The following is a 26,591-nucleotide window of genomic DNA, read 5'->3' on the forward strand; positions in this document are numbered from 1 at the left end:
GGAGCCATGAAGACAGAACCGTTTCTCCATCCTCCTTTTGTCCCTGTCACCTTCCCCTGGCTGCTAGCAGAGTACCTGTCCTGCGTCACAGACAGACAGAGCCCCGATTGTTTTCTTTCCGCTGCGTCTGCCCTTTGCCTCCCCCTCAGCCACCCACGAGGTCTCAGTGCCGTGCCAGCTAGCTTGCTGGAGGGAGCCGCTACCTCCCTTCGGAGCACCCACCCTTCCAGTCTCCCTTCCCTCTTTCACAAAAGCATGGGCCTGTGGCTCAGTGGTAGGGGCCACCAGCTTTGTCCTTAAGCCCCCTCTTCATTATTTCCCTGAGCCCACTCTGGGGCCCAGTGTGGGCACTTGTTCAAGTTTCTCTGTTGGTGTTCTTCTTGGTTTAGGAAGGGTGGTTGGCATGTGGTAGAGTTGAGAGGGGCCTTGTTGCTTCCAGGTGCTTTGGTAGAGTGGTCCCAGGTATCCGCTGGGCGTGTTTGCTGCTTTCTCCTGTCCACTTTAGGGTTATATAAACTGCACACAGAAGCCTACAAATGGACTTTTGTTGTTCATCCTCCAGTAGACACTAATTCCATTCGATGGAACCTCGGATGGGCATTGCTTCCTCCCAGGGCAGGGAGCACTGCCTGCTATCCCACAGCATGTCTCACCCACCCTCGTGGTAGGGCAGGTCGAGGGCCCAACAGGGCTGCTGTTGGGCTTTTTCACTGCAGGCCTTGGCCAGCACCCCCAGGCAGCCCCTATTGCTGCTCTCTGGCCAACAGTCTCCTAAGAGTCCAGGGTTGCCCATTGCTATTGTGGGGTCACACATATTTTTACATCCACACTCCTAGGGAGGCGGAGTCGGTCTTGAAACCGGGTAGGGACCCTTCCATTCCCCCATGCTCCTCTTGACTGGGGCAGGACTGCTCTCGCCCCCTAAGAAGGGGGTAGGAAAGCTCTCACTTCAGAGATGGATGGGTCCCTTGGCCACTGAGTCAGCCACTGAGGCAGAGGAGGGCAGGCAGTCACTCACTGGTGGTGTTGTGAGAGGTGCTATCTCTGATTATCCTGTAATGAGATGCTTTTCAGTGAGGGCTGTTCCCTGGAAACAGTGTGACTCCAGGACTATGTGAAGGGGGTCTGATTTGGGTCCTACTTCCAGCTCAGCCATTACCAGCCCGGTGGCCTAGGCAGGGCCTTCCTTTCAAGGATTTGATCTTTATACTAGTTTTGATCTTTATTTAGGGTTAGGGTAAGGTTAAGGTTTTGATCTTTAAAATAGTTGTTCCCACCCCGTATAGGACATCTGCTACTCAAAGGGAGGCATGTTAAAGAAACCTTTTATTGCAGTAAGCCATAAGACAGAAAAACATGTGCATCACAGGTTCAGCTTGATGAACTTTCACAGACTGAGCACACCTGTTAGCCAGTACCATGATCAGGATCTTCCTGAGTCCCTCAGTGGCTTTGAGGGATCTCAAAGCACGGCATCTCCAGGTGGGCGTGGGAGCTTGTCCAGGGCGAAGCGTCTGCAGAGTGTTTTAGTGAGGCATGGTGTGTCCTCACCACCATGTCTCTCTCAGCCCTGCCTGTGTCCAACACAGCAGGGGTGCTCAGTACCCCATTGTCCACTGAGTGACGGAACGGGTGAAGGGAAACTGGATTCCTGTACTCTTGGTCTTTTCCAGGGAGTCTGTGGCCGTGTCTTGGTGTTTCTGCTTCTTCACCCTTTGTGGTCGACTTGTAGAAGCCCCTCTGCCCAGAGGACTTGATCCTGGGCAGGCAGCAGCAGGAACACGCCATGCCTGGCGTGGGCAGAACCCGTGATGTTGAAAGAGTTGAGCCTCCACCACTTCTGAGAGAGGGTGGCAAGAGCGCTCCGGAGCCTGCCCTCCGCAGAGCTTGGTGCTTTGAGACCTGAACGGTGCCCACCAGACAGAATCCACAGAGTGTTTCCTCTCCTCCTTCCAGAACTGGATCTTCCTGAGTCCCTCAGTGGCTTTGACTGGTGAAGGCTGGCCAGGCCCACTGGAGAGATCCAGAATGGAGAACTATTTAGTCTGGGAGGCAGATCAGTCCCAGAGGATGGGTGGGTCAGGGCTGAACACAAGGAAGAAAGACGCCACACATGGAAGGAAATCACCACTATGCCATCATAACTGACCAACTGTACATTTTCCCAACCTTGGAAGGACAAGATGGGAGTGGCAGGCTAGAAGGATGGGTCTTCAAACATCACTGTTGATGCAGAGCTCCCATAACAAGTTGGATTTCTGAGAAGCAGACTGGGAATTCCCAGTGGGAGAGAGGCAGATGAGAGCGTCCAAGATAAGGACTTCTTTCCCAGATGCTGGCCTTCCTGGAATGCTGGCAGAGGATCTCAGTTCTTAATAATTATTTTATTGGGTGGGGAAGTCTTTGGAAGCAGAAAATAAACCAAAGAGGAACTTAATGTCATACCCCCTTCTCAAGGAAAGTTTTATCTACAACATATTTGGTTGATTCTTAGTTTCTACTCCTGTCCTTTGGAAAGATAGCCTAGAGGGTGTCGGGATTTAATGGGCTCTAGCCCCCTGCCCCTCCCTTTAGAGTGAGGAGGTGGGTTGGTGTTTGTGGGTTTTCTCTGTGAATCACTTCTGAGAACACCAGGGTGCTTCTTTCAGGGTTCTGGACTTACAGTCAGGAGGCCCAATTCCTCCCAGTGACAAACCCCAAGAGTCTTCAGGAAGGAGCCTCAGAGCCTGGGCAGGGCGGGGTCTTCGAGGCTGCTGCCAGGTTTGGGTAGATGTGGGGAGCAGGAGCCAGACAGAGGCTGGGTGCTATTCAGGTTGCTCTGGCATCTGGCATTTGGGCAAAAGACCTGTCCTTAGAAGGTTTGGGGCTGGCAGATGCCTTGTGAGCCTGACACTGTTGGTGCAGGGAGACACCTGCGTCATCACACACAGCAGCTTCCTCTGGAGTTCAGTGTCTAGGGAGGCAGCAGGGAGGGCTGTGACCTGGCCTGTATTCAGGTGGATTTGGCACGCAGGCCCAGGCTGGTCCTGCACATCCCCTGCTAGAGGGAAATCCCTACCCTCCTTTGTCCTCTTCATGTCTGAGACCCTGATTGATGGCGGGGAAACCCAGAAATTCCTGTTGTGTCTGGAGCTCATTCTTGAGTTCCCATCTCTCTAGCTGGTTTGGAATCTTGAGTTTCTCCCAAGCAGGTGATTTGAAGTCCTTTGGGCTTCCAGCTTGCACGGGTTCCTCTGTGCCTGCCTGTTGCCTTCTGGGTCTGTAAGTGGTTGGCAGGAAGGTGCATGTGTGAGAATCCATGGTGTGCCAGCTTAGGGCCAGGGCTACAGAGGTTGCTCGCTACTCAAGGGCCTGCCCAGAGCCCTGGCCACATCTCCCGCCTCACATACCTGCAAGGGCCATTTCCCTGTAGACAGAGCAGTTGCTTGACACAGCCACCACCTCTCCCTTTTTCCCAGGCCTGCTGGAGAAGGATGGCCCTCCCTCCTGCCTTGTCCCTCAGGCTGCCTGAGGTTTTCGTTTTCTTTCCTTGTGACTGGCATGGCCTTTCAGGGTACTGCCCCCAAGCACTTTATGAATCATAATCACAGCTCCATTGCGTCCATTCACCCCCACTGCCAGCAGGCTCTTTACAGCTGCATTTTGTCTCCACACTCCTCTGTCTGTCTTTGCCTTCATCGGGCTCTCTTTGGCCCAGCAAAAAGCTGTAAGTGACTTAATACAGCTGGGTGACCAGCCTGGGACAGACAGACAGCCATTGGAGCCAAGCCTCTGGCATCAAATACAGATCAAGGTTTCACTTTGAGGCAGTGGTTCCCAGCTTTGGCTGAACATTAAAATCACTAGAGAAGCTTTTAAGAATTCTTATGCCCCAGCCTTACGTCTGAGAATTTAAATCCTAGTCTCTGGGCATAGAACGTCTATTTTGAAATCTTCCCAGGTGATTCCATTATTCAGCAAAAGTTTGGAACCATTGCTTTAGGCTCTAAAACCTTCCATTTTAAGCCAGCTGGCCTTCTTCTCTAGCCTCTAGAGAGGTCTGGGCTCCCTGAAGCTGCTTCTCCCTGCTTTAGTTCCCTTAGGGGTAACTGGGAGGGTGCTGGGGATGGGGCTGGGTTAATGTTGTGGACCTCACAGCTGCGTTGCTTTCAGTCTCACTGCAGCAAACAGCAGTTTGCTTTCTTTAGATCTGCGTGGCAGGCCTTTGGGCAGAAAAGGCAGTTATACCATGTGGCATGGCAGTGCCCTCTTCCTCTCAGGCTCAGGCAGACTTGGAGACCAGGCGAGCTGGGACACAGGAAGCTCCATCCGAGGCCACCAGCGGCAGCACTCCACCTGCCTGTGTGCCAGCGCTGCCTCTTCTCCAGCGCAACTTCTCCCGCTGGCCCTGGTGCGCAGATTTCTGAAAGCCATCAGACAGGCTAAGGAGCCCCCTTCTCTCCCTTTCCTTCTGTGTTGTCTCCTTACCCTTGCCACTTTGTTCCCCTCCCTTCTTATCCAGACATGCCTTGGAAAGGTCTCAAAAACTCATGCCAAAGGTATAAAATATTCAATCGATATCTGTTCTGCCCACTGCTGAGCTCATGGGTATATAGGGCACTGTTGCAGGTTCTTCTCTGAGAATTCACCAGAGGGACTTCCAGACAGTGGTGTAAAAAGGAATGTGCACTTTTGCAGTGGAATAGAGTCTGCAAGCCTAGAGGCCAGAGGAGCCATGCATAGGCTCTGTGTGCAATGGTGGCAGGAGCCACTATTGCACACAGTGACAAGGAACAGGCAGACAAGGGAAGGAGGCTAGAGTGATCCACGGAGGTATTAGTGTATTTAGTTGATAGAGACTTTAATAAAGATACATAAGGATACAGAGAGAAGTGTTTATAGATATGTGGTATGCCCAGGTTATATACACCTCTGTTTCCTTGTTCCTTTAGCAGAGAGGGCCTAGAATCTGTGAGACCCGCAGAGCAATGAGCACACCTGCCACCCAGATCTTGATTTTTTATGGCACTTTCCAATAAAAGTGAAGCAGGGCTTCTGAAGGAAGTGATCGATACTAGGGCTGGGGCGGGAAATATACCCCAAAGGTACATGAAGCACCTTGCAGTGCCAGGAAGTGCTTTGAGGCTGCACAGGTGCACGTGTGAATGTGAGTTTGTCAGGGGGACATGGGAGCCGGCTGAAAAGCTCCCAGGGGCCAAAGCTGGAACACTTTGAGCAACAAAATAAATACTGTAGTGTTGGATTATAGTGTAGTATGGATGTTTGTCCCCTCCAAACCTCATGTTGAAATTTGTTCCCCAGTGTTGGAAGTGGGGCCTAATTGGGAGGTGTTTGGGTCATGAGGGCAGATCTCCCATGAGTGGATCAATGCCCTGCCCTAGATGGGGGCGGCAAGTGGGTTCTTGCTCTGTTAGTTTCCTGGAGACCTGGTTGTTAAAGAGTGCCAGGCAACTTCCTTCTCACTCCCCCCCTCCTCTCTTACCATGTGATCGCTGCACACACCAGCGCCCATTTGCCTTCCACCCTGAGTAAAGCAGCACAAGGCCCTCCCCAGATGAGATGTCCACCCTTGAACTTTCCAGCTATCCAGAATTGTGAGCCAAATAACCGTCTTTTTCTTTATAGATGACCCAGCTTCAGGTATTCCCTTATAGCAGAACAAAACAGACTAAGACAAATTATAATCCAAAGTATAAAATCCACAAGTCCATATTGGCATAAGGAAATGATTTAGTAAAGAAAGAAATAAATGAGAGAGAAGAAACAAAATGTCCTGTGCAGAATTTCAGGTAATTTATGCAGCTACTTAAGGAGACGGCCATAGCTCCCCATTCCGTGTTGAGTGGTGACTTCTTTCCGGAGAACACGGGTAGGGAGCAGCTCTGCAGCAGAGAAACTGACAGGCACGACACCAGCCACTCGAGGTCATCATCAACAGTGATCAGTCGTGAAGCCTTGAAAGGGTGGGAGGAGAAGGAGACATCACCTCTATGGTTGTCTTCCCTTGAACACATAAGCACAGTCTAGTCATGAGAACAACATCAGACAAACCCAAATTGAGGTGCAGTCTACAGCACACCTTGTCAGGTCTGAGAAACTGGTCAGGTCAGGTTTCACAGAAGGTCTGATAAACTGTTGCAGCCAAAAGGAGCCTCAGGGGACAGGACACTTAATGTGATGTGGGGTCTTGGGTGGGATCCTGGAGCAGGAGGAGGGGACAGTAGATGCAAGCTGAGGCCACCTGAATCAAGTTGTGCTGAATGAGGTGTGAGCTTTAGTTAATAACAGGTCAGTATTGGTTTATTCATTGTAGCAAATGCACTGCACTGATGTGTAAGGTATTAATAACAGGGTAAACTGGGTGAGAGGTGTAGGAGAACTCTTCACACGCTCTGTCAACTCTTCTGTAAATCTAAATCTATTATGAAATTAAAACGTTATTTAAAAAGTTAAAAAAAAAAACCCTCTAGGCACAGTGTCTGTGGGGGAGCCCTGTTCCACACGGAGTAGTACCAAAAAAAAAAAAAAAAAGGTACCATAGAGACTCAAAGAGAGATGAAGCCACTGCCACTCTAGGTCAAGCTGCTAGGAAGGACCTGGAAAGGGGGTGCCAGTGGCCTTGCCCTTGAAGGACAGGGAAGACCAGCAGCCCGGCCATGAAGATCCCAGCAGGTGTCCTGAGGCAGGACTGGGGCCCCAGGTCATGAGAGGAAAGCTGGAAAGTGGGGCTCAGGTCATGATGGGAGCCTCACCAGGGGCTTTCTCCCATCTCCCCTGCAGCCTGGGCACCTGCCTACTGGCCTGTGTGTCCAGGGGGTCTATGTTTTCTGCTTCTGCTGAGGAGGGAGACCTGGCAATGGGTGGTCCCTGAGAGACCGTGCTGGGAAACAGCTGTGGAGGCTGAAACTAGCGTCCCTCTTGGGACCACACGTTCCGTTGTTGTAGGACTTATTCAGACTCTTCTGCCTGTTAAACTGAGGCAACAGGACCAAGTGGTAACTGCGGACTGACTCGGCCGTCATGAGCGGTGCCAACAGCAGGCAGTCTCCTACTTTTCTAAGTGTGACCTTTCTAAGTGTGATGTCTGGTCAGACCTGTGCGCAGGCTCCCTCGAGCGGGCCACCTTCCCCAGCACTGCGCGCTCACTCTCTGTCCCCAGGAGGCCTTTCCCACCGTATCTACTGGCTTCTTACCAAGGTCCTTCGCTACACTGTGGCATGCTACACCCACCCCGGTATTTGTTTAGCTTGCCTGACTGCTCTGGAAGGGCAGTCGTCCAGGCCAGGGTTCATCAGTTCTGTTCATTGTCACATGACGGTCATCGGCACCACACAGAGCAGCTGCTGGGTAAATGTTAATAGTTACGAGGTGTGCGGGTTCTGCGGGCAGTGTGATCCACCTTGGGCAAGCTGCTGCGCTTTTGCAACTGGTATCCCTGTGTAGGCGATGGCAGTGATGCACCTCACGCTTGGCGGGACAGAACATGCCTGTGTGAAAGGCCTGGGTAACTGCCCTTTCTTATCTCCAGCTGAACTCTGTCTCTGCCCTCCCGCTCCTTGGGCCTAGCTCTTTCTGTCGGGATCTCCCAGGTCAAGTCTCGAGCCTTGTGCCTGGAGCCGCCTTTAAGACATCTGAATCCTCCGAACCTGGCCTCCTTGCCTCTGCATCCCACAGGTGTTCATCTCAAAGCGGCTATGTATGCCCTCTCTTCCCCTGGGATCATGAAGTCTGAGGCAGGCACCATGTCTACCTCATCACTGTGACCCCAAGCCTGATGTCCAGTAGATGCCATGGAGTTAAAGGATTTAGGGGACGGTGGCCCTGCCCTGTAGCCCCAGCCCCTCCCCAGCTGCCCCCGTCCTCTGTACGTGAAACAGCCCTGGCTCCTGCCATCTGCTCCTGCAGGGCTCACTCAGGACCCTCATCTGCATGGTTCATCGCTCCCATGAACTGAGTTCCACTTATTCCCAGCCTCCTCCCCTCTGCCCCTTTAAGGGGAGCCCAGCTCAGCGGGAGGAGGACGGCCTCCTGAGGACAGGGCTGCGACTGGGCTGTGGGTTGGTGCCACTGGATAAAGGTGTTTCAGGGCAGCCGGTGGCATTGAGGGGGAGGGAGGGAAGATGAGGCGGCCCTTAGGCTGTGCATGTATTGCATTCCCCACTAAGAGGCACACGGGCCTCGGGAGAGGCTAGGCATTTCTGCTGGTGACACGGCCAACTCACGCTGTCCTTTCTTCCTGGCCACAGGAGGCCAATGAGACGTCCTCAGCCCTGGGCTGTCTCCCAGCAGCCCTCCCAGCTCAGATACCTGGGATGGAACTTGGGGTCTCACTAGCTCCCATGAGCTTTGGGAGCTGTCCACTTGGGGACTCCCCAGGGTTGGGGCTGGAACTGTTTCATGCCCTGGGGGGTGGCAACTTGGGGCTGCCCTTGCAGACGGCTCCTGGCCCTGTCCTGCAGTCTCTTCCACTGATTGGTATCCCTGCCTGCTCTTCCCATCTGAGTCCATCACTAGCGGTATAGCCCTAAAGAGTTTGTTTTCTATGAAGACAGGGACAGAAGTGCCAGAGAAAGGTAGCTGGGGTATAGGTCAGGTACAGAATTTTTTAAAAGAAATTTGCCAGTACCTATTCTCATCCTGGCAACCACCATTCTACTCTGTACGAATTTGACTACTTTGGGTGCCTCACATAAGTGGAATCATACAGTATCTGTCCTTTTGTGACTGGCTTGTTGCACTTAGCATGTTTTTGAGATTCATCCGTAGTATAGCACATACCAGAATTTCATTCCTTTTTATGACTGATTTAAATGGCAGTTTATGTACATACTACATTTTGTTTATTCATCTATCTATTAGTGGACACTGGAGTTGCTTCCACCTCTTGGCTATTGTGAATAATGCTACTATGAAACGTGAGTGTACAAATATCTGTTCGATTCCCTGTGTTCAGTTCCTCTGGGTATATACCTACAAGTGGAATTGCTGGATGAAACAGCAGATCTATAAAGTCCAGTTTAATTTTTTGAAGAAGCTCCATACTGCTTTCCAGAGTGGCTGTGCCACAGTTCCAGTTACTCCATGACCTCACCAACTCTGACAGTTTTCTGTTTTTTAACTTATCTCTACCCTAGTGAGTGTGAACTAGCATCTTATTGTGGCTGATTTGGTTTGCATTTTCTTTTGTTTTCTTTTTTTCTTAAGAGACAGGGTCTCACTCTTTTGCCCAGGCTGGAGTGCAGTGGTGCCATCACAGCTCACTGCAGCCTTGAACTCCTGGGCTCAAGGGATCCTCCCTGCTCCTGAGTAGCTGGGACTGCAGGAGTATACCACCACACCTGGCTATTTTTTAATTTTTATTTTTAGAGATGAGGTCTCACTATCTTGGCCAGGTTGGGCTCGAACTTCTGACCCCAAGCAATCCTCCTGCTTTGGCCTTCTGAAGTGCTAGGTGACTTTCATTTTCTAAAGACTAACGATGTCAGGCACCTTTTTATGTGTGTCTTGGCCATTTGTATATCTTCTTTGGAGAACTGTATATTCACATCCTTTGTCTATTTTTAATTGTCTTTTGTTGTTGAGTTTTAGGAGCTCTTTATTCTAGATACTAATACTTTATCAGATACATGATTTGCAAGTATTCCCTTTCCTTCCCTAGGTTGCCTTTTCACTCTTTTGGTAGTGTCCTTAGATGTACAAAGGTTTTTAATTTTGATGAAGTCTAGTTTATCTTTTTTTTTTTTTTCTTTTATTGCTTATGCTTTTGGCGTCATATCCAAGAAATGGTTGCTAAATGCAGTGTTACTGGGCTTTTTTTCCTTGGTCTTCTATGCCTTTTATAGCTTTTGTTCTTGCATTGAGGTATCTGCTCCATTTCAGGTTCATTGTTGCATATGGTGTAGCGTCACCCTTGGTTGGTGGATCCTGCTAGCTGACCGTTGTGGTGAGTGAGGGAGTTGAAAAGCTGTTCTTCCCCAGTTCCCAAGCCTCTCCCACCCTCTTCCCATCTACCCCCACACCAGTTTTAGGAGGAAGGTGGGCCTTCGCTGGGTGAGGGCTCCCAAGGGAAGCTCCTTTGGCAGAGGGCCCTTGACCACTTGGCGGGGGCCCTGGTATCTTGCTGCCCAGGCAGCGGCCGGAGCCAGCAGGCCAGCCTGGCACAGCAGGTGTGAGGAGGAACTTCCTGGTCTTGGCAGCAAGTGAAAAGGGTCCTTGTTTTCTTATTTTCTGCCTTAAAAAAAAAAGTAGTTTAGTGGTTCTAACTACGCCCCTGGGAAAGCCCTGAACAGGTCATTTCCTCAGCATCCCACAAAGTCCCTTCTAGCAGAAGGCCCAGCCCATGCACTGCAGCATCAAGGCTGGGGCGAGGCCCACACTGCACTGTTGCTGCTGGCATTAGGAGATGCTGCGCATCTTGGAGGCCCCTCCTGCTAATCCATGAATGCCTCAGAAAGCCCACACTGTCTCTAGGGCCAGAGCTGAATCTTAAAAGAGGGCCTACTTGGGATGGGAGCAGTAGCTCTGCCTCTGTGGTGACACCCACTGTCACATCCCAGTAGAGGGAAAGAAAGGTAGGGCCTCGGGATTTTGGCCCTGGCTGCATGGTTCCTGCTTCCTCTGTGGTGGAGGCGGCATGTTGTGGTGGGCTAGGAGTTAGGAAACCTGGGCCTCAGTTTCCATGTCCAGACATTAGGGGAGAGAAGGGGTGTAGAGAACCTTCCAGGCCTGTGTTGGTAGGGAGGCGAGCTCTCTCTCCTCATGGAGCCTTGAAGGCCTATTGAAAGGCCTGGCCTGCTTGGTGCTGAGCCCATGGTTTCTCCCTGTTATCTGTGCAGTGTTCTGTTTTGTTTTGTTTGAAGTGTACAAGTCATTGTCTTTTAGGATATTCACATGGTTATACAACCACCAACACAATCTGATTTCAGAGCATTTTTCATCAACCCCCAAAGAAACCCTGCATCCCTTAGCTGCCTCCTCCACTCCTCCCCTCTTGCTTCCCATCTTTATCGATTGGCCTGTCGTGGACGTTTCGTGTAAATGGAGTCATGCAGCATCATCTCCACAACTTTACCATCTGCTGATTGCAGCAGAGTCCTTGGCCCAAGGCTGGAGTGGTGGCTTCAGACCAACACCATGGCCTTGGTGGCCTAGGTGTTGTTCATGGGAAGGCCATTCCTCAGGGGCCTGCATCTCTTTCCAGACCACCTCATGCCCTGCAGAGCCTGTCACTGTCTGGTCTTTGCACACATATCATCCTGTTAACCCTTAATGAATATGGGATTTTGGTAAAGTTGATGGTTTCTATTTTATTTTATTTTTAGTTTAGTTTAGTTGAGTAGTGTAGTGTAGTTTAGTTTAGTTTAGGTTAGTTTAGTTTAGGTTAGTTTAGTGAGATAGAGTCTCACTCTGTCGCCCAGGCTGGAGTGCAGTGGCGCAATCTCGGCTCACTGCAAGCTCCACCTCCTGAGTTCACGCCATTCTCCTGCCTCAGCCTCCCGAGTAGCTGGGACTACAGGCACCCGCCACCAAGCCAGGCTAATTTTTTTTTGTATTTTTTTAGTAGAGACGGGGTTTCACGGTGTTAACCAGGATAGTCTCGATCTCCTGACCTCATGATCCGCCCACCTCAGCCTCCCAAAGTGCTGGGATTACAGGTGTGAGCCACCGTGCCCAGCAGTGGTTTCTGTTTTATAAATAAAACATATCTATTACATGTATAAGTAAATCTATAATATAAATCTAGCAGGGTTGGCTTGTTTCATTGTTCAGAAATGTTTACTGAAGCACATATTGGAAGGTGCTGACCTAGGTGTATAGAGTAAATAAATACAAGGAGTTTTATCAAGCACCTTACAGCTTAGTGTACAGAGCAGTTGGGCAGACCTGTGAATGGGCCATGGCCTCTGCACAGGGGCTCCCTTCAGGGAGCACAGAACAATGATCCAGGAGGGGAGATGTGTCAGGCAGGCCTCTCCGGCAGGGCAGTGATAAAGGAGGCTGTCCTGTGCAGTGGGTAACCGTGGGTCTCCCAGGTCAGCAAGCAGGTCCAGTAGGCAAAGTGGGGCAATTGGTGCAGGGAGCAGAGCTTGGGCTGGGAGCTATTGGAGCAGTCGAGTCTGGGGATGGCCTGGCCAGATCTGGGTTCATGAAGAATGGTTCTGGGGCTGTTCCTATTGAACTATTCTGAGGCTCCGAGTGCTGCTATGCCTAGGAGGGTAGAACCCGTGGGCCTCTTCACTGTGTACTAGATGTTCCCAGCTGGCCGCATCTGGCCAAGCCTCCCATGGAACTCCCAGAATCACAGGTCTGAGGCCTCCCTCCTGCCAGTCCCCAGTCTGTATTGGTGGGCAGTGGGAAAGGGCCTGCCCTGCGTGCATCTGCAGCTGGGGAGAGGGGTCAGAAATGTTTTGCAGGTAGCGTCAGGGGCCAGGTGCTGTCGGCCTGGGGCTCAGCAGAGGGGCAGACCCTGCTCTCCCCTGGATTGTGGCCTGGGAAACCGGCATCTGGTGCTCCCCAGGGCTCCAAGGCAAGAGCCAGAGAGGCACAGGGAGAATCTGTGAGGTACTCAACTGCCTTTGGATTGACCCCTCGGCTTGGTCCATTGTTTTCAAGAGCCCTCATCATCCATCTTAGCACAAGTAGCTGGCCGTGGTCTTTTTTTTTTTTTTTTTTTTTGAGACGGAGTCTCGCTCTGTTGCCCAGGCTGGAGTGCAGTGGCCGGATCTCAGCTCACTGCAAGCTTGGCCTCCCGGGTTCACGCCATTCTCCTGCCTCAGCCTCCCGAGTAGCTGGGACTACAGGCGCCCGCCACCTCACCCGGCTAGTTTTTTGTATTTTTTTAGTAGAGACGGGGTTTCACCGTGTTCTCCAGGATGGTCTCGATCTCCTGACCTCGTGATCTGCCCATCTCGGCCTCCCAAAGTGCTGGGATTACAGGCTTGAGCCACCGCGCCCGGCCAGGCCGTGGTCTTTGAGTAGAGGACGTGCCCCCTCCCCTTGCAGGAGATGGTGGCCCATGATGCCCAGAGCTCCTCAGTCCACTGAGCCCTGCCTCTCTTGCCCCAGGGTAGGAGACGGAACATGCCTGACACTGTTTTCCCTCCTTCCCAAGCATTCAGGGAAAGTTGTTGAATACATCGTCTTCTGACCACCACCCTTGCCTGGTAGGAGAGTGATGATGTGCACTGAGAAGCAACGGGGGACAGCACGGGTATGCCAGCCTGAGCCTGAGCCCGAGTCCGAGTCCCGCTTCAGCTGTGCAGTATCGTTTGTAGTCTTGTGACAGAAGGGGGTAGATTATCACCCCAAAGGGAAATCTCTAGGCGAAAACATTAGGCCACTCCTCATTCCCCTCCCCTAGTCCCTGGCAACCACTCCTCTGCTTTTTCTCTATGGGTTGGCCTTTTCTGAACATTTCACCAAGATGGAATCACACAGTATGTGTACTTTTGTGACTGGATTCATTCACTTAGTGTGATGTTTCCAGGGTTTGCTCATGTTGGAGCATGTGTCAGGATTTCATTCTTTTTATGGCTGAATAAAGTAATATTCCATTATATGAATATTGCATGTTGTCTGTCCATTCGTCCACTGATGGACATTTGGGCTGTTTCCACCTTTTGGCTATCGCGAATTATGCTGCTACAATATGATTTGTGTACACATTCGAGTACCTGTCTTCTGTTCTTTTGAGTGTATATCCAGTAATCAACTTGTTGGGTCATATGGAAACGCTTTGTAAATTTTTGAGGAACTACTGAAGTTTTCCACAATAGCTACACCATTTTACAATCAAAATGAGACCTATATTTACCACCATTTTACGTTAGGGAAACTGAGGCTCACAGTTTGTGACTTGCCCAGAATTACAGAGCCTAGTGAGTGTGGAGCTAGGACTTGACTCCGAGGGCAGGCTCTTCTTGGCTAGAGAACTCTGAAAACAGAGAGCTCAGAGTCTACCTTAGATCTCAGAACTTCTACGGAGGGAAACAGCTGGGAGAGCAGTGGTTTGTGGCTCCAGCTCTCCCTCCTGTCCTGGACTGATGGAAGCCCCATGAGCTGGTCTCCCTTGCCTGTGCCGTAGGTCCAACCTAGGTAGCCCTGGCTGGCCAAAGCTGCCTAGGGTCCTCGGAGTCTCACGGGGGCTGTGTGGCTGGCCCAGGTCATGGAGTTGTCTCCCTGCCCTTCTTGCTGTAGCCAAACTGCTTCTAGGGGCCTGATCTAACAAATCACAAGCTTGTCTTTTGAGGAGGTGCTGGTGACCACCCCAAAGGCCACAGGTGTAGAATGGGCATCCAACTCTTGGCCCAGAGTCCCTCTGAGGCTGCAGGACCCTCTCTGGGGTTCGCCAGGTTGTAGCATGCAGGTTTCATGTGAGACACCTGAAGGGTGGGGAAGGGTGCAGAATCATGGCTGCCTTCCCAAGGAGATGATATGACCGGGAATCAGACCTGACACCTGAGGACATTGGGATGTTGGGATGAGGGCTCAGCCCAGCCTAGGGGCTGTTCCATGCAGCCCCAGGAGGCTACAATGTGGAGGATGATTGTGGAACTGCCCTTTGAACCATGAGGACTGTGGAATACACCAGGACTGGCAGTGATGACTGGGAAGGGGGAAGGGAGTTCTGCCCAGCAGGTACCTGCTGCGACCTTTTGTCAGTCCCTAGGCGTGGTTGGCCTAACGCTTCTCCGAGTGTGGCACAGAGGCCAGGCAGAGGCTTTGCTTACTCCGAGTCTGCGTGGGATCATGACCCCCTTTCTGCGGCTCTGTCCAGTTTCCTCAGAGGACTTGGGCTTTGGGGATATCTCTCTGTGGAGAGTGCTGCGCACTGGAGAGGTCTGCAGCCCCGGAGGGACTTTGGGTCAAGAGTTAAGTGCCCTTTCTACACCTGATGGCCTTTGGGGTGGGCACCAGTACCTTCTCAAAAGAGAGGGGCTTGTGATTTGTTAGATCAGGCTCCTAGAAGCAGTTTGGCTGCAGCAAGAAGAGCTGAGAGACCACCTTTGACCTGGACCAGCCACGCAGCCCCCATGAGCACTGCTCCTGTGTTGTGCCTCCCAGGATGTGGGTTCTGGGGGCACCTAGGGACTCAGCTGGTGCTCCCCAAGGGCTGTGTTCCTTCCTGAGAAAACTATGGAGCCAACCTCCTGATTCCAAAGAAACCAGGGACTTCTCCTTAGACCTGGCTCGAGCAGCCAGACCAAGTATGCAGCACAGCCCACCAGCCCAAGGGAAGAGGGGGTTGGTGTTCCTGCCTGCGCGCTGCCTTATCAGGCCATAGCTCAGTGAAGGGCCAGGCTGAAGGCAGGGGCCGGGCTGGGCAAGTCTCCACGTGGTCCAGGCTGGGTGGCCCTGCCTACAGTTTCTCCGATAAACTTAGGCATGACCTTGTGCAAACAGTTGCAAAGTCCAGGGAGGAAAGATGCCAAGGAGAGAGGTGCAAGGACCAGACTTGTTCTGGGTGGCACCATGGAGCGCCACGTCCTGTAACCACTTGGAGCCCCAGCTTGTACATCTGAAAGTCAGAACAGTGATATCCCTGCCTCCTGAAGCTGTCATCAGTACCTGTAGCTACTCAGGGCCCGGCCACAGTGAGCACCCGGGAAATGGTGGATGCACTTCCGACTTCTGCTGCAAGGCAATTCCCCGTGTCCTCCCTGGAATGTGCTAAGCCACCTGTCCCTGCCAGAGTGTAGATGAGCGAGTTGACCACTCAGCACCAAAGTTTGCAGGCAAAGCTTTTCATACTCCTTAAATGGGTCACAGTGCATATGAAAAAATAATAAATACGTGCACGTGGTAGAAATACTGACTCACCGTTGTCCATGTCATGTGCGTGTGTGCACTTGTGTGTGTGCTCATCATGGTATGAATGCGGTATTCCTTGTGGGCCTTGGTTGGATGAGTTTGTGAAACATGCTGTCTCAGGACCTCAGGTGTGGGGGGAGTCAGGTTTCACCTTGAAATCCCCTTTCTGACCTTGAGATTTTGGGAGTAATTCTTTGCCCTGGTGGAGAGCCTTTGTGTCTTGAGTCTCTGTTTTCCAGTCTGAATGAGGGATTAAGGGATAAAGGGAAGACTCCCACCCAGGTCTCACGTGTAACTGGTTCTGTAACAGCAGCTGCCTGGAAGGAAGGGCCTCCTGACGGTAACGCCAAATGGCCCCTCACCATATTTCTACTTATTTTCCTCTTGTTTCCCTCTGACTTGGAAGCTTGCCTTCCCACACTCATGGGGTCAACAAGAAGCAAAGACCGGTTTTCCCAAAAGTGCACCTGTTTGGGCCAGGGATGTGGTGGAGGGTCCCTGGTTGGAGAGGCTGCTGTAGCAGTATTATCCTAACCCAGGAAGGTTACTCTGGCCTCTGACAGACACCCTGGCTGCAGTGCACAGAGCTTCCAGTCTCCTGTGGGCCTGTGGACAGAGGACAGGCAGGAGGAGCACGGTGTGCTCATCTCTTTGGAGAGAAGCCTTTGTCCTGTGTCCTCCTGCCTAAACAATCTGCAACCTGTAGCACCTCTGCCCTCTTAGCTGGGGTAGGATGGAGCCTAGAAGAGGACCAGAGGCTCCTGATAGCTGGAGGGCTATGTGGGGGCTGAACCCATAACTTGGTGACATAGCAGAGTCAATGACCTACAGAGGGCCATCTCTTTTTCGGAAAATAAATCAAGCAAAACTAGGTGAAGCTCGGCCTCCTAGGAAACCTGGATTCCTGACCTCTGGAGTTATAGAATTAGGGCAGGGAGCTCATCAGAGCTGCTTTGCTGACAGCGTTAGAGCTGAGGCATTCCTTCTGGCTGGATTTGGGTTACAGCCTAGATATTTGCCCTTACTCTCACAGCACAAGGTTCAGGCCTACCCAGACATAGATGGTTGTGTCCTGCCCCCTAGGCAGAGGCAGGGGAGGGGAGAGGTGCTGGCTGAGGGGCTCCCAGGAGCCATTGGTTGAGTCTGCTCCAGTCTTGTAAGCCCTGGAAATGCTGCTGAGTGTAGAGCAGCAAGGGGACCAGCTCTGGAACCAGAGTGCCTGGGTTTGAATCCCAGCATGGCTACTTCGTAGCATTGTGGCCTTAGATCTAAATTACAGCCCTGCATTGTTTAATGACAGGCACACATCCTGAGAAATGCATCCTTAGGCAGTTTGGTCCTTGTGTAAATATTCTAGAGTGCGCTAACACAAAGTTAGACAGTATAGCTTACTGCACAACTAGGCTTTGTGGTAGAGTCTATTGCTTCGAAGCCATAAACCTGTACGCATGTACTGTAATATCGCAGGCAGTTATAACACAGTGGCAAGTATTTATGTATCCAAACCTAGCAAAACATAGAGGGCCCTGTTGACTAACACCGTTGTGCAGTGCATGACTGCACTTAGCTTCTTAGCAATGTGCTTCCTTGTCTGTTGAATGCGGGGTGACAGTATTGCCTGCCTCATAGTGTGTTCGGAATGTTCAGTGAGGACGCAGGGGAAGAGTTTGCAGCAGTGCCTGGTATTCAAGGGCATGGGCGCAAACGTGAGCAGCATTGCGCCCTGCGCCTGTGCTGGTGCTGTTGTTGCTGCTTCCCCCATCGGCAGCAGGGAGAGGGGAAACGCTGCGCTACTGAGACTTGGAGGGAGCTGTTTTCTTTTTCCTTTTTTTTTTTTAAGTTCAGGGGTACAAGTGCAGGTTTGTTACATAGGTAAACTTGTGTCATGGAAGTTTGTTGTACAGATTATTTTGTCACCCAGATATTAAGCCTAATACCCATTAGTTACTTTTCCTGATCTTCTCCCTCTTCCCACCCTCAACCCTCTGAAAGTCCCCAGTGTGTGTTGTTTCCCTCCATGTGTCTATGTGTTCTCATCATTTAGCTCCCACTTATAAGTGACAGCATGTGCTATGTTTTCTGTTCCTGTGTTCGTTTGCTAAAGATAGAGGCCTCCAGCTCCATCCATGTCCCTGCAAAGGATATTATCTTCTTTTTTATGGCTACGTAGTATTCCATGGTGTGTATGTATATATCACATTTTCTTTCCCTGGTCTGTATCATTGATGGGCATTTAAGTTGATTCCATGTCTTTGCTATTGTGAATAGTGCTACAATGAGCATACATAGGAATGTGTCTTTATAATAGAATGACTTATATTCCTTTGGGTATATACCCAGTAATGAGATTGCTGGGTCAAATGGTATTTCTGTTTTTAGGTCTTTGAGGAATTGCCACACAATCTTCCATAGTGGCTGAACTAATTTTTACTCCCACAGCAATGCATAAGCGTTCCTTTCTCTCCACAATCGAAGGGAGCTATTTTCATAGCAGGTCCTCGGACCTGGACCTGTCTTCCAAGAGTGCTGGTTAGAAGCAGTACATAAATACAATTTGAAAAGTTAGTCCCAGACCTTCACACAGTGGTGGTGGGAATGTGAAATGGTACAGCCACTTTGGGAAATAGTCTGACCCAGCACTTCTGCTCCTGGGTACACACCCGAGAGAAATGAGAGCACACGAACACTGTACAGGAATGTGCATAGCAGCACTATACACAGTAGCCAAAAAATGGAAACAGTCCAAACGTCCATCAACAGATGAATGGATAAACAAAATGCAATATAGCCACACAATGGAACGTTTTTCAGCTGTAAAAAGGATTGAAAGACTGACACATGCTGCAATGCAGAGGAACCTTGAAAATACGCTAAATCCTTGAAAATATGCTAAATGGAAACCAGATTTTTCCATGTATGCAAGGTATCCAGAAGAGATACATCCACAGAGGCAGGAAGCAGGTTAGCAGTTGTTGAGGTGGGGGCAGGTGTCAAAGGGAAGTGACTACGAATGCTCCAAGGCTTTTCAAGGGGAGATGGAAATGTTCTGCACTTAACTGCTGTACAGCTCTGTGAACATGATGCTAAAAGCCATTGAACTGTACACGTCAGGTAAATTGTATGTAAATTATATCTCAATAAAGCTGTTGTTAAAAAGAAAAGCTAGGCCAGGGGTGGTGGCTTCACGCCTGTAATGCCAGCACTGTGGGAGGCTGAAGCAGGCGGATCAGTTGATGTCAGGAGTTCGAGACCAGCCTGGCCAACTTGGTGAAACCCCATCTCTACTAAAAATACAAAAATTACTATAAAATACAATACTAAAAATACAAAAATTAGCTGGGCTTGGTGGCAGCCACCTGTAGTCCCAGCTACTCGGGAGGCTGAGGCAGGAGAACCACCCCCAGGAGAATCACCCCAGGGGGTGGAGGTTGCAGTGAGCCGAGATCACACCACTGCACTCCAACCAGGGCAACAGAGCAAGACGTTCTCCAAAAAAAAAAAAAAACGAAAAATTAATATCAGGATTAAATAAAAATGAGATCATCTGATTAAGAGCAGGAAGTTTTTTTTCCCTCCTCCGGGGAAATAGATTGGACTCCGGAGTTAAAATTTTCCCCTCTTTGATAACTGTTATTTACCCCCATTTGCTCTCCTTTTTCTGTGCGTGATAGGGTTCAGTGATGCCCGCCTCACAGTAAGTAATATTTAAAGGGCATAAAAGAGAGTGTAACTGTGAGATTCTGACACACAGGTAGTTAATATATGCTAATTTCCTTCAGTTCTGGCCCAGCTTGGTATGTTTTTGCCTTTTATTAATGCTTCTGAAATCCTTTTTGGAAGGAGGTAGAACCCTCACTTTGCACATGAGGAAACTGAGGCCCAGAGAGGTGGAGAGGTGGTAGGCATTGCTTCATACTGAGTTGGTGAAGCTGAGACACAACCACGTTCAGCGACAGAGCAGGGGTTTCGTTGGGCTGGGGGCCAAGTGCCCAAACAGTTACTGTGTAAGAGGGAGGAGTGGGCTTCAGGGACAGTGAGCAATTTGGTGACACTGAACCCTGGAACCGTGGCCTCAGAGTGGGACCTGTGCCTCCAGGAGGCCAGTGGATGATCCCTTGAGAAGAAAACTTTGGAATTTCATTATGTTCCATCTAACGTATATCTCTATGTGTGTGTGTGCACACGCATGCACCCTCATAGTAGACTGGCAGCTCATTCAGGGCCTGCACTGTCAGCATTTTGAGACCACGGTCCCAAGGACCAGGGTGGGAGTCAAAGACCAGAGAGGAAGGGCCGCCTTAGGAAAGCCCCTCTGCCTCCACGGTTGTTCCTCTACGATGGCTTCTGGCTCACTCTGGTAACGAGTGCACTGGCCACTTTACCATTTCATGTCATCCAGTCCTCACTGTGGTCCATGGAGTTTCCTCAGTTAGCAAACAAGAGAGTCCACCTCAGAGAGACAAGATGCCTTGTCTAAGGAGGTGGGGGTGGGGTGTGCTTTTACATGGGGGTGTTGGGCTCAAGAGGGAAGTCAGAGCAACCCTTCATTTGTCCAGAGGGTTCAGACAGGCACCTCCACCATGCCAGGATGCCCAGGATGAGAACTTCTGTCAAATAGAGTAAAGGGGCTGGAGCTGGAGAGAGGGGATTGGGAAAGCCAGGATCCCTGCCTTGGGCAGGAAGGCCCACCTGTCCTGTGGCTGTGGCCATAGCACTCAGTGTGGGCCTCCCCAACCAGAAGGTGGCAGGGGCTTGGATCCAGCCCTCCTGGACTAACTTAAAGATGGGGTCTGAGGCTGCCTCCTCTACCCTCTCCTCCTCAAGACTTAACACCCACTCCACTGTTGGAGAGCACTGAGCTGGGCTTGAATGTGGCTCCTCCTTGTGTCCCCCCAGGGTCATTGCTGAGGCAGGATACCAACGGTGTGTGCTGAAAGGGTAAAACCACTGAAAGAGGCTTCCCTGTGAGCCCAGCCTCCATTCCACCTGCTGTGCCACCTCCATTCTGAGCTGGACCCACAGGGGATGGCTGAGTCCAGAGACCCCACAAGGAAAGGCTTCTTGGACCTGGGCATTTAACCATGGAGAAAAGAGCCAGCAGCCATGTAGGCAAGGGCTTTGCAAAGCCAGCAGTCCTAGGGTCTGACTCCTGCAGGCAGGCATCAAGGGGTGTAGAAAGAGGTGGCAAGTAGGTCAGAGGAAGTAACAGGAAGATCACAGGAGCTTGAGCTGGAGGGACCAGGAGGTTGCATCTAACTCGTATCTGAAAGAAAGAAGGTCGGGGGTGTGGAGAGTGGTTGGTCTGAACTCAGCGTGGGCACCAGACCCAGCATCCTGCTCTTCAGACCAAGCCCCCATTGACTGTCAGCGAGGAGCTTGAGGCTGGATAGTGGGAGGAACCTTCTCGACCTCTGGGTGGAAGGCAGCCCAACTGCAGGCCACCCCTCAGATGGATCAGAAGCATCTCCTGCTTCTTCAAGAATGAGAACAAGGAAATGGTGGGCTGTTGGGGGTGCTCGGTGGAAAGGCCAGCAGCTGCCCATTAGTGGGGTGGAGTCAGTGTGGAGCATGTTAAGGACAGGGGCACCCCTGGTGTAGTGGTAGCCATGGCGACCTATCTGCTCTCCCAAAGCATCCTTACCTTGGGAGAGTAAGAAAAAGGCCAGAGGGCACAGGGCTAAACAAGTTATCTCCATAAAGGTCCTCTTGCCTAGCCCTTCGCCTCAGTAGGGACTTCTTAAAGGCTTCCTTTCCTGCTTTTGGTTTTCTGTCCCTAATTTCAGTGTCTAACAGCTTTTGCTGTAAGAAAAACAGTTACCGTTTGCCATGCCAGAACTGGCGTGGCAGCCTTTGCTGGGCTCTGCACTGGCCCTGGGAAGGTGCCGTGGGCCAGGCTGCTGGGTGTGCTCCTTGGCCGCCTCTAAAGAACACACAGTGCATCCACCCCACAGCCTGCTCTCAAGGATGTGGCTTCTCTCTGGCCCCCTCGTTGCCTCTAAAAATAACCCTGCTATTTTGAAACTGCCTCCTCTGGAGCTTTTTCTTGCTTCTCTGTGGGATCAGCAGCCCTTCCGAGACCAGGATCTCGGCTGCCCCTGTCACCCCGGCTGTCCCCATCCTGTCCTCCCCTGCACATCCCCTCCAGTGCAAGTGGGATGTTGCTTTCCAAGTAGGAGGGGTATTTAGCTCGGTGTCCGCTGGAGAAGGCCAGGCCTGTCCCCGTCCTCCCTGGGATGGGCGCAAAGGAAGAGGATGTGGGGCTGGGGCGAGGGAGAGCACGCCTGGAGGCCCCACAGGCTGTAAGGGTCAGGAATGGCCTAGAGCTGTGGGACGTCTATGGCCCCGTTGGCTGGCCTCTGGGTGACTCTCTGCCGCCTTCTTGCAGCCCACGACTCTGCCTCAGGGCACCATCAACATGAACCAGTGCACAGACGTGGTGGATGGGGAGGGCCGCACGGGCCAGAAGTTCTCCCTGTGTATTCTGACGCCTGAGAAGGAGCATTTCATCCGGGCAGAGACCAAGGAGATCGTCAGTGGGTGAGTATGCTGGTGCTGTGGAACAAGGCGCCACCACCTGCTGCGGGGCCAACACCAAATGGGCCGCCTGCCCCTGTGGTGATGTCGACGTTGTCTACTTCCCCACGTGTCTCTATTCTTGGGCTCTGTCTCTGTTCTCCGCACTGCCATGTGCTGAGCAAAGCAGAAATCAGGACATCTGCCATTCCACCTGCAGCCTCTGGGGACCCCTCTTTGCTCTGGCCACCTTACCCTCCTTGGGCCTCCCCACCTTTGCACTCACCACACCCCCAACTCACCTGCCCCTCCACCCGGAAGGGGATCAGTCCCTGAAGCGCATGACCTGGGCACGCCTTCCCCGAGTCTGGGGTGGCTGCTCCTCCTTCCAGAGAGGGTGTGGGCTCCACCACCTATGAAAGCACCAGGTTACTGCTGTGTCCACGTGTTTCTTCCTCAGTGATGGTGGGGGTGGGAGGTGTCTCAGTCACATCCCCAGCACCTCACACCCGTGCCACTCTGCTGTCACTGCACGGATTGGTTTCTGTGAGTGGAGAGAATGGATAAGTCTTTCGCTCACCCAGGTCCCCCAAAAGTGGCGGACTGGCTCAGGTTGAGAGATCCCACAGTCCAGGGGCCTGAGCACAGTGCTCCTGAGCCCAGGGCAGCATCTGCCTTCCCAGAGCTCCCAATCTAGCAGGGGATTCTTTGCTACCCGCATGGCCTGGGCCGTGGTGAAAAGCTGTATGTGGTCCGTGCAGGTGACAGGCTCATTGGGCCTGACAGGAACTCACAAACTGGATCTCCAAGAATCCCTGTCTTGCTTAAGGCTGAGAAGGAGGCACATGAGTCTAAGAAACTCTGGGAGAAAGTAAACCTGAGGCTTGCTGGGCCAGGCTGACTGTAGCAGTACAGAGTAGAGGGAATCAGGAATATGAAGCCCTTGGGTTTGAACACACAGATGACTTGGAGCACCAGCCTTGCTTTAGCCTCTCAGCTGCAGCCTGGCCAAGCCTGGTGAGTGAGCACGGCCATAAGTCCAGGGTCACGTGGCAAGGCATCCGGGAGCCAGTGCTGGGCCCCGGGGGGAACTCTCTGCAGATGTGTGCTCTCCCCTAGAGTCCTCCTCTGGAGAGAGACAGGTTTGCATTTCTGAGCACCTGGAGCTGAGCTGGAGGAGAACTTGTGTCTCCCCCGATCTTAATCCAGAACCATATGATCAAGAATGTCAAGGGCTTCTGAAGAACCTTTATGGCACAGTCGAGGAGACCCAGGGCCTGGAGACGGGAGCCTGGCCAAGGGCACCTTCTGCACTTCCTGGCTAACACCTGTTGCTGCTATTGGCCGGGCGGGACACAGCCGAGGCTCCCTCTGCCCAGGTGGCTTCCCTAGGAAACCCTCACCCTTTCCAGAGGAGCTGGGTCCCAGGGAGGGTGTGGGAAACAGGTGGGATGGATGGGAGTTCTGGGTCTCCAGAGCAGGCTGGGAGTGTCTGGAGCAGGGTTGGTTCTAGGACCAGCCCAGAGAGGTACGTGTTGTACCATGTGGTATTAGGAGAGGGTGATGTTTTGCATTTGGACTGCCTCCAGCAGGCAGCCTAAGTCCTGCCAGAGGTCCTCACTCCATCCCAAGCCCCTCTCCTATTTCTGCTCTCTTCTGTTGCATGTTCAGGCTTGCCATACCCATGCAGCTTGGATAGACAAGATCATTAATGGACCAAGGTACCAGGTGCATACGCCATTGGGGCCCCACATGTGGTGTCTCAGTGGCATATCCAAAGCCAGGATAAGCTACCTGAGGCTCTTCCGCTTCCCCTCGCCCTGGTTGTGAGCCATGTTAGTTTGTGTCCAACAGGCAGGTTCTCACGTGGCAGCCTATCCTGGGCCTCTGCAACCCCTCTCATGAAAGTGGGCAGCCACTTCCTCACCTTCCCATAAGCTGGGATGCTGAGCTATGTGAGGGAGTCAGGCGTGGCCTGTGCACCCTGGGGACAAGTACTTTTGCCTCCTTCTCCCGTTGCTCTGTGTCCTGCCCTCGCTGACAGCCCCCTTCCTCTGCTCCCTCTGTTGCCCATTATAACTCCTCTTCCCAGTAACCCCATCCCTAGGCTCTGGAGCGCCACTCTGCGTCTGAGCTCTCTGATCACATCAAAGCTGGTCCCTAAGGAGGTGCAGACACTTCTGCCAGGCAGCTGGGAGCAGGGTGGATTGGGGACAGTCCTACCCAGCCTTCTTCCCAGGTCTTCTCTGCATAGCCCTGACAGCTGCGTGGGCTGCCAGGTCTCTCCTGGGCCTGGGTAGAGGAAGTTGGCAGCTCTTTCCAATTCCCACTTCCAGGATGCTGGACCACACTTTACACAGCTCTTTTAGACGAGGTGGGATTTGGGTAGGAGTTGGCAAGGAAGCTCAGCTGGGTGAAGTCTGGGCTTCCCTTCTCCCTGCCCTGCCTTTTAACCTTACCCACTCATCTGGGCTCTGCCGTCCCCATCTGGAGAGCCCCAGCACCTACCAGTCCCATATTCACACTCACCCCGCTCCTCTCTTCTTGGGGTTTGTTTTGTTAACATTTATAACACATCTGGGTGATGTTAGATGCTTCCTGTTGGACTTCCTTGAGAAATCCAAGTGCAGAGGACACAGTCCATCATCTGTTCCTGGACCCTGCATCTCTGTGACTCCAGCCACAGACTCCAGTCTGAACAGAGATTAAGGTGTGTAATGGGACTGAGGCCACATGGGACACCTGCTGTCCTGGCTCCTCCCGAGTCCCGGGCTTGTTGGAGCCAGCCCAGGAGAGCTCAGCAGCTCCACATAGTCAGCAGAGCACCTGCGGTGCAGCCTTCTCCCCTCCCCTCCAGGTTCCATCCTGCAAGGCCATTAGTCATTGCTGACTGATGGAACCTGGGCCAGTCTGCAGGGGCTTGGGGTACCTGGCAGGGTTCTGCAGCTCCAGCATGCTCCACACCTCAGGGAAGTTTTAAGTGCAACCTTCTGCAGGCACGGTCCCTCAGAGTGGTCAGGAGAAGTGGCCGCTGCCATGGCAGACTAGAAGGGCAAACATGTTTAACCCCATATGCCTGTGAACACCCCAGGTTGTATGAGCGAGGCCCTCTCCTGGGACCTCTGCTCCCAGCCAGCCTTAATGAGAAGTGTGACCAGGGAGGAGAGGGGCTCAGGACCCTCAGAAGGCCTGCCTGTCTGCTGGCTTTGCAGATAGTCACAGCCTCCTTTCTTGTTTTGGGGCCGTGGAGGAATGACCCACAGGACCTGTGGCTTGGGTCTCTGGCAATGCAGTTGTTTATTCATTCTCTTAGCAAATCGAGCATCACTGGCTGTGGGCTGAGCTGGGCTGAGGGTGGCCCTTCAGCTCTGTTGCTGTGGTTCCTTGCGTTAAGCCTGGCCTCTGCTGCCACCAGATGTCAACCGCACACCCATACTGAGACTGTCTCAGAAGCCAGTGACTCTGACTGACCCTCCTTTTGTCTGTTCGTCTGTCCTTCCCTCCTTTCTTCATTTTCTCCTTCCCTCTCTTCCTTTCCTGCTTCCTCCCTCCTCCCCTCCCTCCTCCTCCCCATCCTCTTCCTCCCCATCCTCTTCCTCCCCATCCTCTTCCTCTCTTCCCTCCTCTATCCCTTTTTTCCTTCCCCTCCTTTCCCCTCCACCTCAAATTAAAGAAACACCTCTGGGCACAGAAGACTCGAGCCCTTCTCCTGCCCCAGGCTCAGTGTGCTGCTGGGTGCTGCGCCCGTGTGATCTCTAGCAGGGTGCAGCAGTACAGACCGCCCCCATCCCCAATCCTGGGCCCAGGCTGCCAGCAGGACCAGCATGGACCCTGGTGCTGGAAGACCTGGAGCAGTGTCTTCTGAGGCTCCTTCCACTCTGGAGAGGACACTAGGGCTGTCCTTGCACAACCAGGCCCAGGGCTGGAGCTGGGGCTTCAGAAGCAGGACCTACACTGCCCTCCGCTCCTCCCACCCCCGTCCTCCAGCCCCTACAGGACTCGCAGGCAGCTCTGGCAAGGCGACTGCTGTTAGTTCCTTTGTCTGTTGTAAAATTCTATATGGTGGAAGTAGTCGTCGTGCCATGATCCGATCTAGCTTCTGATTTCAGACATGAGAAGATTAAAGCTCCTAAGGGGCCAGGAGCTACCCAAGATTGTGGTGGGATGGAGGCAGAGCCAGATCCAGAGTCCTCCTGCTGGCAGTGCCTGCTCTTGCTGTACCCCTGATGTCTATCCAGAGTGAACTTCCCACATACAAGCCCTGACGG

The 26,591-nt window shown here is 52.2% G+C and overlaps 1 protein-coding gene across 10 annotated transcripts in view; it reads left to right on the plus strand.

The window, feature by feature from the left end:
- MPRIP (myosin phosphatase Rho interacting protein) overlaps window positions 1–26,591 on the plus strand; it is a 143,721-nt gene that overhangs the window by 62,187 nt on the left and 54,943 nt on the right. For all 10 annotated transcript variants that reach the window (XM_028836061.2, XM_077970470.1, XM_015118730.3 and 7 more), the window contains one exon: window positions 22,196–22,347. In XM_028836061.2, the coding sequence (XP_028691894.2) occupies window positions 22,196–22,347 (152 nt within the window). The remainder of the gene's footprint in view (window positions 1–22,195; window positions 22,348–26,591) is intronic.

This window comes from Macaca mulatta, chromosome 16, assembly GCF_049350105.2.
Source record: "Macaca mulatta isolate MMU2019108-1 chromosome 16, T2T-MMU8v2.0, whole genome shotgun sequence".
Taxonomy (NCBI): Eukaryota; Metazoa; Chordata; class Mammalia; order Primates; family Cercopithecidae; genus Macaca; species Macaca mulatta.